General features: G+C 55.9%; 1 protein-coding gene across 29 annotated transcripts in view; it reads left to right on the plus strand.

Moving 5' to 3' along the window:
* The window catches only part of MYT1L (myelin transcription factor 1 like), a 404915-nt gene that overhangs the window by 308095 nt on the left and 82339 nt on the right, over window positions 1-14481 (plus strand). For 22 of the 29 annotated variants that reach the window (XM_077844273.1, XM_077844291.1, XM_077844284.1 and 19 more), the window contains 2 exons: window positions 7389-8366; window positions 12813-12947. In XM_077844273.1, the coding sequence (XP_077700399.1) occupies window positions 7389-8366; window positions 12813-12947 (1113 nt within the window). The remainder of the gene's footprint in view (window positions 1-7388; window positions 8367-12812; window positions 12948-14481) is intronic. The other 7 variants (XM_077844295.1, XM_077844300.1, XM_077844303.1 and 4 more) reach the window with 3 other exon arrangements.

Consider the following 14481-nt stretch of genomic DNA (forward strand, 5'->3'; position numbering starts at 1 on the left):
CCCGGGCACTGGGGCGGCCCGGACCCCAGCCGGGCCCCGCGCCTCCACACAGCCCTATGCCCGCGCTTTACCTGTGCTGGGTCGGGGTGGGGGGGACCCGCCGGAGCAGAGCTTCCTGCCAGGCGGGAATCCAGGGAGGCCTGCGGCCGCTCAGTGAACGCAGCGCCCCCCAGCGAGGTGCCGTGCTCCTCTGAGCACTCGTTCCCAGCGGGGGCGGGGCTCCCTGTGAGCCGGGGGTCCCCGCGAGCCTCACCAGCCGGCTCACCTACCCACACAGAACGGGGAGCACGAGTCGCGTCTCCGACAGGCCTTCCTCACCTGGATCCTCTGAGGTCCCGGGTGACTGATGGGTGAGATTGGCCCATTTCTGAACCCCTGGATATCGGCAAGTTCTGGAGAGCGGGTCAGCATCGTGAGGGCCCGGGGGTCCCGGGGTGGCCGCGGTGGCAAGGCTCACCCCCAAGGGCACCGGGACACACACAGGCTGCTTCGACCTGACGGACCCACGTGTCTTCTAGTGTGAAAGTCCCGATGGGGGCCTATCAACAACTCTTTCCCGCACTGACATGCAAGGATCCTAAGAAAACGTCACTGGGGACGGGGTCTGGGCTCTGGGCTCTGGGCTCTGGAGTGGAGTGGAGTGGGCTCGGGCGTCCTTCGCCTACGCGAGCTGACAAGGGTCGTGAGGGCACATCTCTGCTCGGATCATTGTAGCCACTGCTTCGACGGGGAACGTGGGCAGACCTCATCGGGAAGTTCCCCTAAGGCTGAAACTAAGACAACCAACATCGTTGGGAGGACCACGACCAGGAAATGTGACCGTCGACGCTAGAGGGGGACTGGCTGGGGTCCTCCAGCCGGACCTGCATGGGCAGCCCTCCCTCCAGCTCTCAGTTCAGAGACTCCCCGCCCCTTCCTGCTCATGGGGACTTCGGTGGCGAACAGGCCTAGGGTTCAGCCCCCTCCGTCAGGACGGGGGCGAGGCCTCGGGGAGGGTGTGGGGGCCCCGGGGCTCATCGCGGGAGAGGAGGCTGCAGGAATGACCAGCACCTGGGCACGTGGGACGCTTCTCTGCTCCCTCAGAGGAAGCACTCCACACCTGCCCCAGAGCACACCTGGGGTATTTGAGGAGGATGAGGGCAGAGGGGGAGCTCCCGTCACTCTACCTGGGCTCAGGGAGAGGGCTGGCGGCAGGGGTCACGTACACGAGAGGGCCGTCGTGAGCACAGTGGTGGGGGGTCCCTATCCTCCCTGCGGTCCTCCCCAGCCCCTGCACAACTTCTTCACCCAGGTGGTCCTCGTCCTCCCTGCGGTCCTCCCCAGCCCTTGCACAGCCTCCTCACCCAGGTGGTCCCTATCCTCCCTGCGGTCCTCCCCAGCCCCCTGTGCAGCCTCCTCACCCAGGTGGTCCCTGTCCTCCCTGCGGTCCTCCCCAGCCCCCTGCACAGCTTCCTCACCCAGGTGGTCTCCATCCTCCCTGCGGTTCTCCCCAGCCCGCTTCACAGCCTCCTCACCCAGGTGGTCTCCGTCCTCCCTGCGATCCTCCCCAGCCCCTGCACAGCTTCCTCATCCAGGTGGTCTCCATCCTCCCTGCGGTCCTCCCCAGCCCCCTGCGCAGCCTCCTCACCCAGGTGGTCTCCGTCCTCCCTGCGATCCTCCCCAGCCCCTGCACAGCTTCCTCATCCAGGTGGTCTCCATCCTCCCTGCGGTCCTCCCCAGCCCCCTGCGCAGCCTCCTCACCCAGGTGGTCTCTGTCCTCCCTCTGGTCCTCCCCAGCCCCCCGCACGGCCTCACCCAGGTGGTCTCCGTCCTCCCTGCAGTCCTCCCCAGCCCCTGTGCAGCCTCCTCACTCAGGTGGTCTCCATCCTCCCTGCGGTCCTCCCCAGCCCGCTTCACAGCCTCCTCACCCAGGTGGTCTCCGTCCTCCCTGCGGTCCTCCCAGCCCCCTCCACAGCCTCCTCACCCAGGTGGTCTCCGTCCTCCCTGCAGTCCTCCCAGCCCCCTGTGCAGCCTCCTCACCCAGGGAGTCCGCCCCCTGCCCCCCTCCCACCCCCTGGATTCCCTCATGTTTTCATCCACACGGCATTATGCACCTGCTGGTCCCTGAAGCCCGTCTGGATGCTCCCTGGTTCCTGGCCTCCCCTGCACACCTGATTGGACCCCAGGGTCGGGCCTCAGGCGTTGACAGGCTAAGCAAGCTGACAAGCCACGGCTGGTGTCATAACCAAGTCCTCAAGTCATCCCGAAGCAGTCTGGGGATGAGACATGAGAACCGCATGTCACAAAGAGCGGAAGGTCCGTCTGGAAGAGAAGAGTCTGGATGGAGCGTCCAGGTCTGGGCATGAGAGCTGCGCCATCCAGCTGCTCCGAAGTGGACACAGTGCCGCCCCCAGCATCCTGTGGCCCCTGCTCTGGTGGGCAGCAGCAGCTGGACCGTCCGGGCTCCATCTGTCGTCTGTGGGGTCAGGGGTGCTCCCACGGCTGCTCAGGACACACACGGGCCTTGGGGCCGCAGAGCGCAGCCGTCTCTGCCGGGCAACCCCGCCTGCGGGAGCACCTGACCCCACCTTCCCCGTCGAGCGACGGCTGCCCCGCTCCCGCTTTCCTGTACTTGCAGCGGCTGTTAAAACACCAGCACAGTCATTGGAATCCAAGGTTTTACCACCCTTGCCTACTTATAAGTCAAAAATAAGTTGTGATGTTCATTTATTTCTGTAATGAGATACCTCGACCCACGCACTGCCGTCCTGAGGAACAACGGGCTTTGTTGCTTGGAGCCCCTTGGGGGGTCGCTCCCAGACCCCAGCACCTGTGCCCTGGAAAGTCTAGAGCATCTCCTGCTTTGATGTGGGCTCTCTCCTTTCTGTTTTGTTTTTCTGGTTTTTTTTTTCCTTGTCTTTTTTTTTTTTTTTTTCCTTTTTAATCTGTTGTGTGTTTGCTTGCCCAGGGCTTATTTGAAAGGCTAGAAAGAGCAACACAATCAGGACTGGATATTGGAAGAGTCCAGAGCTGGGTCTCGAATGTATTTTTTTGAGACAACGCACCAGACAGCCAGTGCTTGTCATTATAACATCGAAATCCGCAGAGCTCCCCCCATCAAATCGCAGTCGTGAAAGTGCCAAAGAAACCCTACGTGATTTTCCTTTCAGATCTCTTTCTGGTTCCCTAATGGTCACTGTTAAGTATAAATTGTTCATAACAGTCCGACTCCAGGGAGGTAAGATTCACACCCACGGGATTTCAGAAAAGCCCCTGGAGCTGCCACGAGGGCGCATGGGCCCGGGCGCTGAGCAGCCTGTGCCTCTGGGCCCGGACCCCTCACTCCGCCGCCGCGTGACGTCCGTGGCTCTGCCTCGTGTCTGTGACCTCGTGGCTTTGCGGGGCGCACACTTACCACAGAAAACCACAAAAAGAAAACTGAGGTTCTTTGGGCTCCTCCCCAAACTCCAGTGTAGAAAGTTAGGGTCTTTTATGCAGCTGGTGACCCACAGGTTTTTCACAGCAACACGTTGTCCGTCTGTGATGGACCGCTGGCCCCGTGAGCCCCGGGGTTCGTGCGGCCGCAGGTCCAGGCTGTGGACCGGCGGAGCCATGTCGATTAGCCCCGGCCAGCACGCGGGTCGTGCCCCCTTCCGCGTGGACCACATCGTTTTAGCCTCGGCACAAGCGAAGCAGAGGGATAAATTGCCTGAAATCCCAAAACCAGAGATGGAATCGTCCCTGCTGACCGTAAGCGCTTCGAACCCTGGCGGAGGCCGGTGCCAGTGGGCGCGTGGAGCCTGCTTGCTGCCCGCCGGCCGCGCCCACCGCCCACGTCAGAACAGCTGACTATGTCACGGACGTTTCCAGGTGGCCAGATGCCAGGAACTGAGAAACCCCAATAACCTGCAAGCAGTCCTGGCAGTTGGCACCGTCTACTGCCACCCCCACCCGCACGGATGGCGGTCATGCAGCCGCACACGACGCCAAATGGGGAGGAAGAGCCACGCCGTGCCGCCATCCGCGTAGCCCCACGCGAACACAGTTCCCCGGCCTGTTCCCAGAGAGGCCCGCTTCCCCTGGCTCCTGCTCTGGGGGCGCTGCGTCCACAGGAAGCCTGGCCACCACGTGCAGACCGCCTTCACCGTGTGGGGTCTTTCCACGGAGCTTCCTCGCGCTTCCCGTAGAAGCTCGCCAGAGGGGTCAGGCCTGCGGTGCCCCCAGCTCCACACACTAGTGAGCAGTGGACGAGTCACCTGACCGGCTCGTGTTCTCAAGTACCCCGTTGATCTTTGCTCTGACATGTCTGTGACCGCGGTGCGGTGCATCTGCTCTTGTGAAGCCCACTATCACGACCCAGAGCTGGAGGGCACCTTGGAGGCGGTGGTGCTTGCTGTAGGCCCCTGTGCCATGGTCGTCCCATTCCCCCCACACACCCCCGTGTGTGGTGCATGGGACGAGGCTGCAGGCTCATGTACCATGCCCATCCCATCCTCCCCGTGCATGGGGCAAGGCTGCAGGCCCCTGCACCGTGGCCGTCCCGTTCTCCCCCACCCCCTCCCCCGTGTGTGGTGTGTGGGACAAGGCTGCAGCCTCGTGTACCATGCCCATCCCATCCTCTCCATGCATGGGGCAAGGCTGCAGGCTTGTGCAAAGCTGCAGGCTCTTGCACCATGGCCATCCTGTCTCCCCCGTGCATGGGGAGAGGTTGCAGTCTCCTGCACCATGGCCGTCCCCCCACCCTGGTGCGTGGTACATGGGACGGGGCTGCAGGCTTGTGCACCATGGCCATCCCATCCTCCCCATGCATGGGGCAAGGCTGCAGGCTCGTGCAAAGCTGAAGGCTCTTGCGCTGTGGCTGTCCTGCCCCCCCCCCCCCCCGGTGCGTGGTGTGTGGGACAAGGCTACAGGCTCATGCACCATGGCCGTCCCCCCACCCCATGTGTGGGGCAAGGCTGCAGGCTTGTGTACCATGGCCGTCCCGTCCCCCCCCCCCCCCCCGCCCCATGCGTGGGGTGAGGTTGCAGGCTCCTGGACAATGGCTGTCTCGCCTCTGTGGGGGTACATAGCTCAGGGATCAAGTGAGAGAGGAACAGGTGCCCGGTTACCAGGAGGGCGAGGCGTAGGGGGCACAGGGGCTGTAACAGCAAAGACCTTTCCTACTTGGGACCAAGGAACTGAAGGCAACCCTAGGATTCAGAGGGTGGAGAATTAACAGAAGTCAACTAAACCTAAACGTGGCGGGAGGTGTTCACCTCCATGAGGTGCGGGTCACAGCCACGGTCCCCGTGCAGCCTCTCCCACGGTTGAGCCTCTCCCACGGTTTGTCACCAAGGGGTGACACAGGCCTCTGTTTCCCGTTCGCGCCTCCATCCGTCTCCTCCTTCCTACATCCTTCAGGATGCTAAGGCGCGTCTCACAACAGGAAGTTAAGAGAAAATCATAAAAATAATACACGTTGCCTGACATGTTTTCTTCTTTGACTCATCTTGGTAAATGCCCCAAGATGGTGCTCGTGCTTCCGTGGTTTCAAGCGTATGTATTGATTCGCATCACGGCTGGGTCTTGGCGGGCACAGCGGGGTGGCCTCAGAGCCCCACTCGGTGCGGCAGGGGCCAGGCTGGCTGCCCAGGAGCCGCGCCGCCGCTCACAGCCCGTGGATACAGAAGCCACAGTGTGTACGTGGAGAGGAGAATGTGACTTTTACATGTGCATGCATCCACCAGGACAGGATTGCCGTCGGCGTCCGGGACCTGGAGCCCTGCACCAAGGGGGCGGCGGGCATGCCAGTCAGAAGCGTCCAGCCGGTCCCTGGTTGTGCTCCCGGGGTCGGGTGTCTCTCCCCTTGCCGCTCCTCGGGAACACGTGTATCCTTTATGCTAAAGAAAGGGATTGATAGGGATTATCCAGAAAACAGACCCGATGTGCTGTAGACAAAGGGCGACGCTCTATGACTAACATATGGGAAACTTGACTTGCCGATGCTTAGAAAGACGCGTTAGATGTTTAAAAGCTGTTGATTTGCTCTGTGGGCCAGCAGAACATCGTCACTGATGTGTCGGTGCCCGGCCGAAGTCTCCTCGGAGGGATCAGCATGACGTCATAACGGAGGCCCCGGGGACACCCCAGCTCAGCCGTGAGGGAACAGGTACTTAGTGCTAATCGGTGCACCTCCTTCCTCCAGCACGTTGCTGAACTGGAGCGATTCTCCTTTGTTCTGTTTTGTGTTTTGGTTTTTTTTAATCACAGAGACAGAAGGTGGGTGTGACGGCGGCGTGGGGTTCCCTGCAGCCAGTCTGAGGGCTGGGGGAGGGGAGCTCCCGGAGCCCGCCCGTCAGTCCTGCATTGGAAGCACCCGTGCTCGCGACCCTGCAGCACGGGGGACAGACATGCACGTCCCAGATATTCCTTGAGTGTTAGAATACATTTTGGGTGAAAAACAGGAGTTTTATATAATTTTTTTAACCTGGTGTTGTTTTAGCAAGTTGTCCGACACGTTTTTGGAGACTGGACGTAGTGCTCGTCCGGACGGTGTTCCCAGCAGCGCAGCTCCTGACGCGGGGAGGCGGGCAAACCCGGGGTGCCGCGGTCACGGTAAAGGCCGCAGCGTCCGGGTCCCAGGCGCGCCGCTGACCGCACGCGCCCCGGAGCTTTCTGGGCTCCCCCGGGGCAAGCGCACCCCCGTCCCTCCCGCCCTTTCAAACCTGAGATACGAATGTGGGAACCACCGTTAATTAGATGTAGTTTCTAAACTTTGGCCGCACATTCCTGTTGCCTCTCCGTGGACCGTGACACACTGTCTATAAGATAGAACATTCGAAATAGCATCATTCAGTCCACACGTGCGCTCCTGACACCCAACGCCCAGCGTAGGTGGCGGCGCCACTGCCAGAGCCCGAGGCCTTCCACTGTGGTTCCTGAGCATCACTGTGAAAACAAACAATTTAAAAGCAATTGCTGCGAACATCTGTCTAAGAGTCGGTAACGAGTCAAGTTCATGAACTCTTAGAAAGCCTGGTAATACGATGAGTGTAATTATCACGCATCTGCTTGGGCTGCAAATAAATAAAGCCAATAAAAGATAAAAGTCACTCGTAAAATTTAGAATGAAAAATTCATATTTTAGAATTACACATATCACATAGACTGGCTCATTTTAAGAATAATTAAGGAAATGGAAAGTTCCTAGCAAGGGCTTCCCGCGGGCCCCCGGCTGTAGCGCAATCCGTGCCCTCGGTGGCACAGCTCCAGCCCCGCCACACGCGGGGCTTCGTCTCCAGTACGCAGTGAGCAGGGTTTTGACGTGCCATTGACTTGCTTTCCATGCTGTTGCCACTAAACTTCAAGTTCTAGCCACTTTTTCCTTTTCTTTTCTTTTTTGTCCCTTTTTTTTTTTATCTTCTTTGCAGAAGACCATCAAATGAGCTGTCACAATTCTCGAATAATGCAAGACACGGAGAAGGACGACAACAACAACGAGGAGTACGATAATTACGATGAGCTGGTGGCCAAGTCCTTGCTGAACCTCGGCAAGATCGCCGAGGACGCGGCCTACCGGGCCAGAACGGAGTCGGAGATGAACAGCAACACCTCCACGAGCCTGGAGGACGGCAGCGATCGGAACGAGGCGCTGGGCCGCAAGAGCGAGCTGAGCCTGGACCTGGACAGCGACGTGGTGAGAGAGACGGTGGACTCCCTGAAGCTGCTGGCCCAGGGACACGGGGTGGTGCTCGCGGAAAACCTCAACGACAGAGCGTACGCAGACTCCCTGTCGCAGCAGGACAGCAGGAACATGAACTACGTGATGCTGGGCAAGCCCATGAACAACGGGCTCATGGACAAAATGGTGGAGGAGAGCGACGAGGAGGTGTGTCTGAGCAGCCTGGAGTGCCTGCGGAACCAGTGCTTCGACCTGGCTCGGAAACTGAGCGAGACCAACCCGCAGGACAGGAGCCAGCAGCAGAACATGAACATCCGCCAGCACGTCCGGCAAGAGGACGACTTCGCGGGGAGGACGCCGGACAGGAATTACTCCGACATGATGAACCTGATGCGGCTCGAGGAGCAACTGAGCCCCAGGTCTAGAACTTTCTCCAGCTGTGCAAAGGAGGATGGGTATCACGAACGAGACGACGACACCACCTCCGTGAACTCGGACAGGTCTGAGGAGGTGTTTGACATGACCAAGGGAAACCTGACCCTCTTGGAGAAAGCCATTGCTTTGGAAACAGAGAGAGCGAAGGCCATGAGGGACAAGATGGCGATGGAGGCCGGAAGGCGGGACAATGTGCGGTCGTACGAGGAGCAGTCGCCAAGACAGCTTCCCGGGGAGGAGAGGAAGCCTAAGTCCAGTGACAGCCATGTCAAAAAGCCATACTATGGTAAAGGTAATATTTCTACCTAACGTAAGTTGCCTCATGAAAACAGGAGCTAGGGTGAAAGATGCCAATGATGCTCCACAAAGGAAGTGTGCATCACGCTAAGTCTTATCACTGATGCCCATCTCTTTAGAGCTGATTACAGAATTACATTTTGTGATTGTGTTTCTGAAGAGCGAATAAAATATTTGTCTGGGAGATGCACAAAGCAGCCCAATGTCCCATCAGAGCAGATGAGTGACACGTTTCAGCGGGAGAGGCTTGCCTTGGAAAGACAGGGCTAGCGCGCAAACACAGCGCGTGATAGGAAACGTTAGCGTGAGCCTGCGTTCTTACACACGAAGCAGAGTCTATGTGGAGTGGCGAGGGCTCATGCAATGAGTAGCCAATCAGGGATGAGACATGTATTTTATGTATCGGAACGGGTAGGTGGCATCATGATTTATAAAATTATCAACCAAGTGACACTTATTGATGAAACACCTCCCCCCCCATAGAAAACATGCCCTCATAGAAATCGAACAGAAACAGAATGACCTATAACGTAAGAGAAGGGCAGTGACTGCACATTAATTATCTTAAGATAGTGAGTAATGGGAGCCGTTTGCTATGCAAGGCGTGGTGTGTCCTGAGCTGAGATCGATAGTTATTCCTTCAGGATGTTCATTCCCGCTCACTGATTCCATTCCATTCTGTGGAAACGGTTATGGCGCCTACTTTATGGCGAAATACTCAAAAACCACCCAACACGATAGTTTCAGCAGATTTTCATTTATGAGCTCTACAGGCCCATATTTTCACGCATCTTCCTACATAAAGCAAACACAGAGTCAGTGCATCTACGGAGTGTTTAGACATGAATGGATGACTGGCCCTGTGTTTGCAATAAGAACCGTGTCCACTTGTGATACGAGCTGGTTATGACTTAACCCCACGAGGAGCCTCGAGACTGTGGGCATCTCGGTTACAAGACCTAAAGTCAGAAGCCATTTCAAAAAGGAAGCTGGTAATTCCTTAAACCCTTCCACGTTAGTAACAAAGCACATCCTCTGTCTTACCTTGTGTTCTATTCCTTGCAAAGACTGGGTTTCCTCACTGTGGATCTGATGCTGAGGTTCAGGAATTTGGCTTGAAAATCAGTTGCTATGGAAACCTCAAATGATCAGAGAACCAGTTTCTCCCGTTGTGACCTAGGTGTGTAGTCTCCTCTCAATGTACATGTGCATCGCTCCTGTGGCATCGCTCTAACCGAAGCCCAGCTGGAGACAAACCTTAGCCAGAGGCCCGTCGGGTTCTCGACGCGGCAGGTGCTTGAGCGCTGACCACCGTTTCAGTTCGGGAGGCGAAGGGGGACCTTCCAGGGGGTGCGGCATCTGAGGAAAGGGGACAGGCGCTAGCCCAGCCGAGCGTCAGCTTGCTCTGGGTGCAGTAAGACCGTGAAGCAGCATGTGTGTGCACAACCATAGTGCAACCCACCAGGACGTTTGAGCTGGATGTTTGAGACTCATAGGAACCAGACACTTGTAGGAAGAAAGTAGTGTCCTTTCTCACGGGGCGGCTCAGTTGGACTGAGGCCTCACGTGTCAGAAGTCGGTAGAGCGGGTTTCATGGTGGAGCTGGCAGCAAGGGATGCGGCAACGAACCTCGGGAACGTGTGGGCTCACGGGGCATCGCAGATTCCATGTCGCCCTGGCTTCTTTGGCTTCTGTGGTTCCCTTAAACCCAGCAGCTTTCTGTAGACCCTTACTCATTTTGCTTTGTCATTGTTATTTTATTTTTTTATTTTTTATTTTTTTTTTGCAAGAAATGGAATTCAAACTGCTTGCTTCCCTTCAACAGATGGGGCTGAGGTGGGAACAAACAGTAAAACCTGAGATGTGCTTTTCCCTGAAACGGGGGAAGGGTTGGGGTATGGATCTTCCCGATGAGTCAGAAGCATTGACCCCTGACTCTACCTGTTTCTGTAGATTCCTTCCTCTGAGCCAAGCTCTCCCATTCCGTGCGTGTGTTCCACTCCGTTCCCAGGTCTTTTCTCAGGATATCCGTAGGTACGTTCAGAACCGATTAAATAAAACCAAGCAGAGACACCAGAGTGGGCCAAGGAAATTAATGCCCTCCTTACTAAAAATATACATGATATGACATTTTACCAACACGGCCAACGGACAATTCCTACGACCGCATAGCTTACCAACAGTCTTTATTTCCAGCTTCGTTGTTGCCTTATTGCACCAGTTCTCGTTTATACACGATCTCCTTGAAATGATTTAAATTATAAATGAGCAATCTTTTCCAAAATCTTGAGCTAAAACAAAGTAAGTTCATCATGAAACTCCTCTGTCTTTCTTCTCCTCAAGCATCCACTTGAAAGGGAGGAAAGGGAGCAAGCTAAATCCAGCGCACGATTTTTTTTTTTTTTCTAGACGTTCTCGCAGGGTTCTCAGTTGAATTACTGGTCTGTTTGCTTGCTTGGTTGTTTTGTGTTTGCTTGAATGTTTACCTTCAACTGGGATTTCTGGAAATCAGCATGCGAGGGGAGGGGATGGCGGAGGCGAGCGGCATCGAGAGGAGATTATACCCTTGTGTCCTCCAAAAACTGAAATTGTTTGAGCACTTAATTCTATACAGATCTGCACTGAACTTCAGAACACTTTGGAAATCTGAGACCTAATGAAATTCGTTAGGAAATTGTAAGTGTGCTAATGAAAAAGAGTCACTTAAGGATGAATAATGGTCACAATGTAGGCTTTTACCTTTACATGCTATTTACATTTAGCTTATGATCTTTAATAATGAATATTTTCCTCTGAAACTATTACTGTGCACTTACTATTTCATATTTACATTAATTAAGTCATACTAACATTATTATGAAACTAAGTAAAAGGCAATAAAATGCTAGGTTTTTTGATCGCATGTGTAGGGGAAGCTCCAGTAAGATATTTAGAAACCGAAGCCACGACATGGTATCAGGTCGTCTTTGGAGACTCTGACCTTCCGTGAGGGCAGCGAGTCGCTGGCGGCCGTGTCCAGGGCATGCCCCTCCAGCACCGCACTGGTTTACAGACCCACGACCTGAAAGATGTATTTATTACCCAGAATAAAATGCTAGCTAAAAACAGAAAGGAGGGTGAGGTTTTTTTACATAAACATAAAATTGTTTATTTCTTCCCGTGAGCCCTTTGTCTCCTTCAAGGTCGCATGCATGACTTAGGAAGAAAGTCCATACGAGGTCATAAAACTTGAACCAAACCTACATTTCCTCGCTGTCTCGATTGGCCTGGTTAATGAGACATTGATAGGAAAGTGTTACGCCCCTAAGGAAACTGTTAACCGCACTCTCCCTGCACCAAACCACCACAGTCACCATCTGTGGACGATCTGTGCTGCTGGTTTTCAAAAACTGGCTCAAAAACGACGTTTTGCAGCCTTAGATGACAACCTGGTCTGAGCTTTCCCTTAGAAATATCTTCTGGAGCTGTTTTCTGCACATTGACGAAGCGTGGTCAATTCTGGATTAGAGAAATAACTTTCCTAGCAATAGCGTTGCATCTCTGGCATCTGGCATTCACGTTCGACCCGTGGTCTGCTCTGCTCCTCCCTCGACCGGCGGTGCAGAGCGCCAGCAGGGCTGTATAAAACCATCACCTCCTGATTTTGTTTATGCATGCACAGCATCCTAAGATCCTTCCTCTGGTTCCGAGTACAGATGAAGAAATCAAGACAAATGGTTGCTCCAGCAGCTTCTGAAACATTTTTGTTTTATTGCCCATCTCCCCTGTCGGGTGGGATCCCACCATTCTGGTTCATTTGCTTACAGTGCCTTCTAAGAGTTCAGCTTGTTGCAGAGAATCTCCGGGTCGGTGTGCTGTGGAGCGGTGTCGCAAGATGCCAAACTCCAGCAGCGCTAAAACTTTGCACCTAATGCCGTAAACAGTTACGGCGCCCAGCGGGACAGACGCGGCCCTGCAGAGTGCACGGGGGACGCTGTGCTCCCCGTGGGATGTAACAGAGCGGCACGCGGGGGTGGGGGGGATCACCGAGAGGCTTGCTCTCTTAGAAGGTCACTGTGTCATCATTCTTTATGTTGATTTCTTTGAGCAACACAGCTTGTCATGTAACACACGGGAAAACGATCAGGAACGAAGGTAGGGATAGTCTCTCTCTTTTTTTTTTTTTTTTTCATTTTTTTCCACCAGCAAAGAACATAAAATATTTTATGATTCGCGATGACACCGTGTAAGGTCAAAAAAAAAGAAAAAAGCCTACCCCAAAACCCAAGAGGTACCTACGCAAGTCAATGTCACAGCCTCTCACCCCTGACACCTGCTGATTTTCTTTATTTATCAAGGTCTCTTCAGGTTGTTAATGAATCACATTTGTCTTCGATGGGTAAAAAAGAAAAAAGAAAAAGAAAAAAAATTTCATTCTCTTGACACCTGTTGTCGCTTTTAGATCCCTCGAGAGCAGAAAAGAAAGAGAGCAAGTGTCCCACCCCGGGGTGTGATGGAACTGGCCACGTAACCGGGCTTTACCCACATCACCGCAGTCTATCTGGATGCCCGCACAAAGATAGGGTCCCTCCGGAAAGTAAGTCCGTGTTCCGCCAATGCCCGTGGGGGCGCGCACGCCCACGGCCCTGTCTGTGTCACCCACGTGCCTGTCATCCCATGTCAGTGCAGCTCCACCTCGAACCCCGTCTCCTCCCCCTCCTGTCCTGACGGGCACCTCAGCCAGGACGAGCTGTCCCTATCGCTAGATGGCCCAGGACGGCGGTCCACCCTGCCCCTGGCGCTGTCCCTCGCGGACGGGCCGGGGGGGCCCCAGGCACATCGCCAGCCCCCTCGCCTCTCACAAGTCACCCAAGAGAATTCAGATAGTCTCGGGACGGCCCGTGCGGAGCTGAGCTCCCATGACCCCCCGAGGGACAGGAGCTTGAGCCTCCTCTTGCCCGGTTATGGAGACTTCTGTACGGACGAGCCAGTACGGAGAGTTGCATTTTATTGCATTTTGCTTGTGAGGTCTGTTCCGTGTCACGGCTGTCCCCACATTTCCACGCAACAAGACCTTAGGTGAGGACGTTGAACTCGGGCGGGTCTTTTTAATCAGCCAATGTTCTGAGACCATCCAGCTGATTCTGAGCACAGCTGAACTCATTCTGGGACCGGAATGACGCATCATTTCTGAAACCTCTTTTGTTTGCCCTCCTCTCAGCACAGGAAGTGAGCCGGCTACTCAAAAACCGTTAGTATTGATTGCTCAGGGGAAAAGGCACCTTTCAGAAATGACGAGATGAGTCTAGGGTCCTATGTTGAGCCTCAGGTATGTCCAGGGTTTCCCTCATGAGCGGAGACACCGTTTCCAGCAGGCGAAGTGCAATAGCTTGGCCGGGCCGTGTCAGGGGGGCCCGGTGACCCTTTGGAGGAGTCTTTGAGGGGGGTCCCGCCAAAATGGCTCACTTCGGAATTCTCGAGGTGCAAATCTGTCCGAACAAAGAGAGGTTCCTAGCGGCCCCTGAGGCTCAGAAACAGCTTCAGCGGAACATTTCCAGGGGCGATAGAAGCTTTATGCCTCCAGGTTTCTGAGCGGCTCTTGAGCACGAGAAGCCCGTATTTCTGATAAGTGCCCGGCGAACAAACGTGCAGAGCCGGGAAGGAAGCCACTCGAGTGCAAGGCCGTGCCCGTGTGTTACATGAGCAGGGAGCCAGCATGGTCTGAACGCAGCAGCTTCCGTGGCTGAGCGCCAGCGCGCGGCCTCCCTCACTCCCCAGCGAGCCCGCCCTCGCCCCCCTTCCCGGGTGAGCTCGGTGCCCGGCCAGCTGAAGGCCCTCGGTGTCTTCAGAGCAACGCGAGCCGGCACCGACCTGCCCAGCGGGGAGCAGGCCCAGGCCTGAGGCCCCGGCTGCCAGGGTCCCCTCCCGCCTGCGCGCAGAGGGCCTGGCTCTGTGCCCCGGCCCCAGGCCTGTCGGGCTGGGCCCTGGCCCCCTCGGCCCTCCCGGCCCCCCGAGAGCCCGCCTCTGACCTCTGAGGGCACCGCTGCCTTGGCAGTCCTTCTCCAAGGCGCATGTTTCCGCCTCCCGAGTAGACACCCAGCTCCTTCCCTGGGCTGGGAAATGCCCCCGAC

The sequence above is a fragment of the Canis aureus genome, chromosome 12 (genome assembly GCF_053574225.1).
Source record: "Canis aureus isolate CA01 chromosome 12, VMU_Caureus_v.1.0, whole genome shotgun sequence".
NCBI lineage: Eukaryota > Metazoa > Chordata > Mammalia > Carnivora > Canidae > Canis > Canis aureus.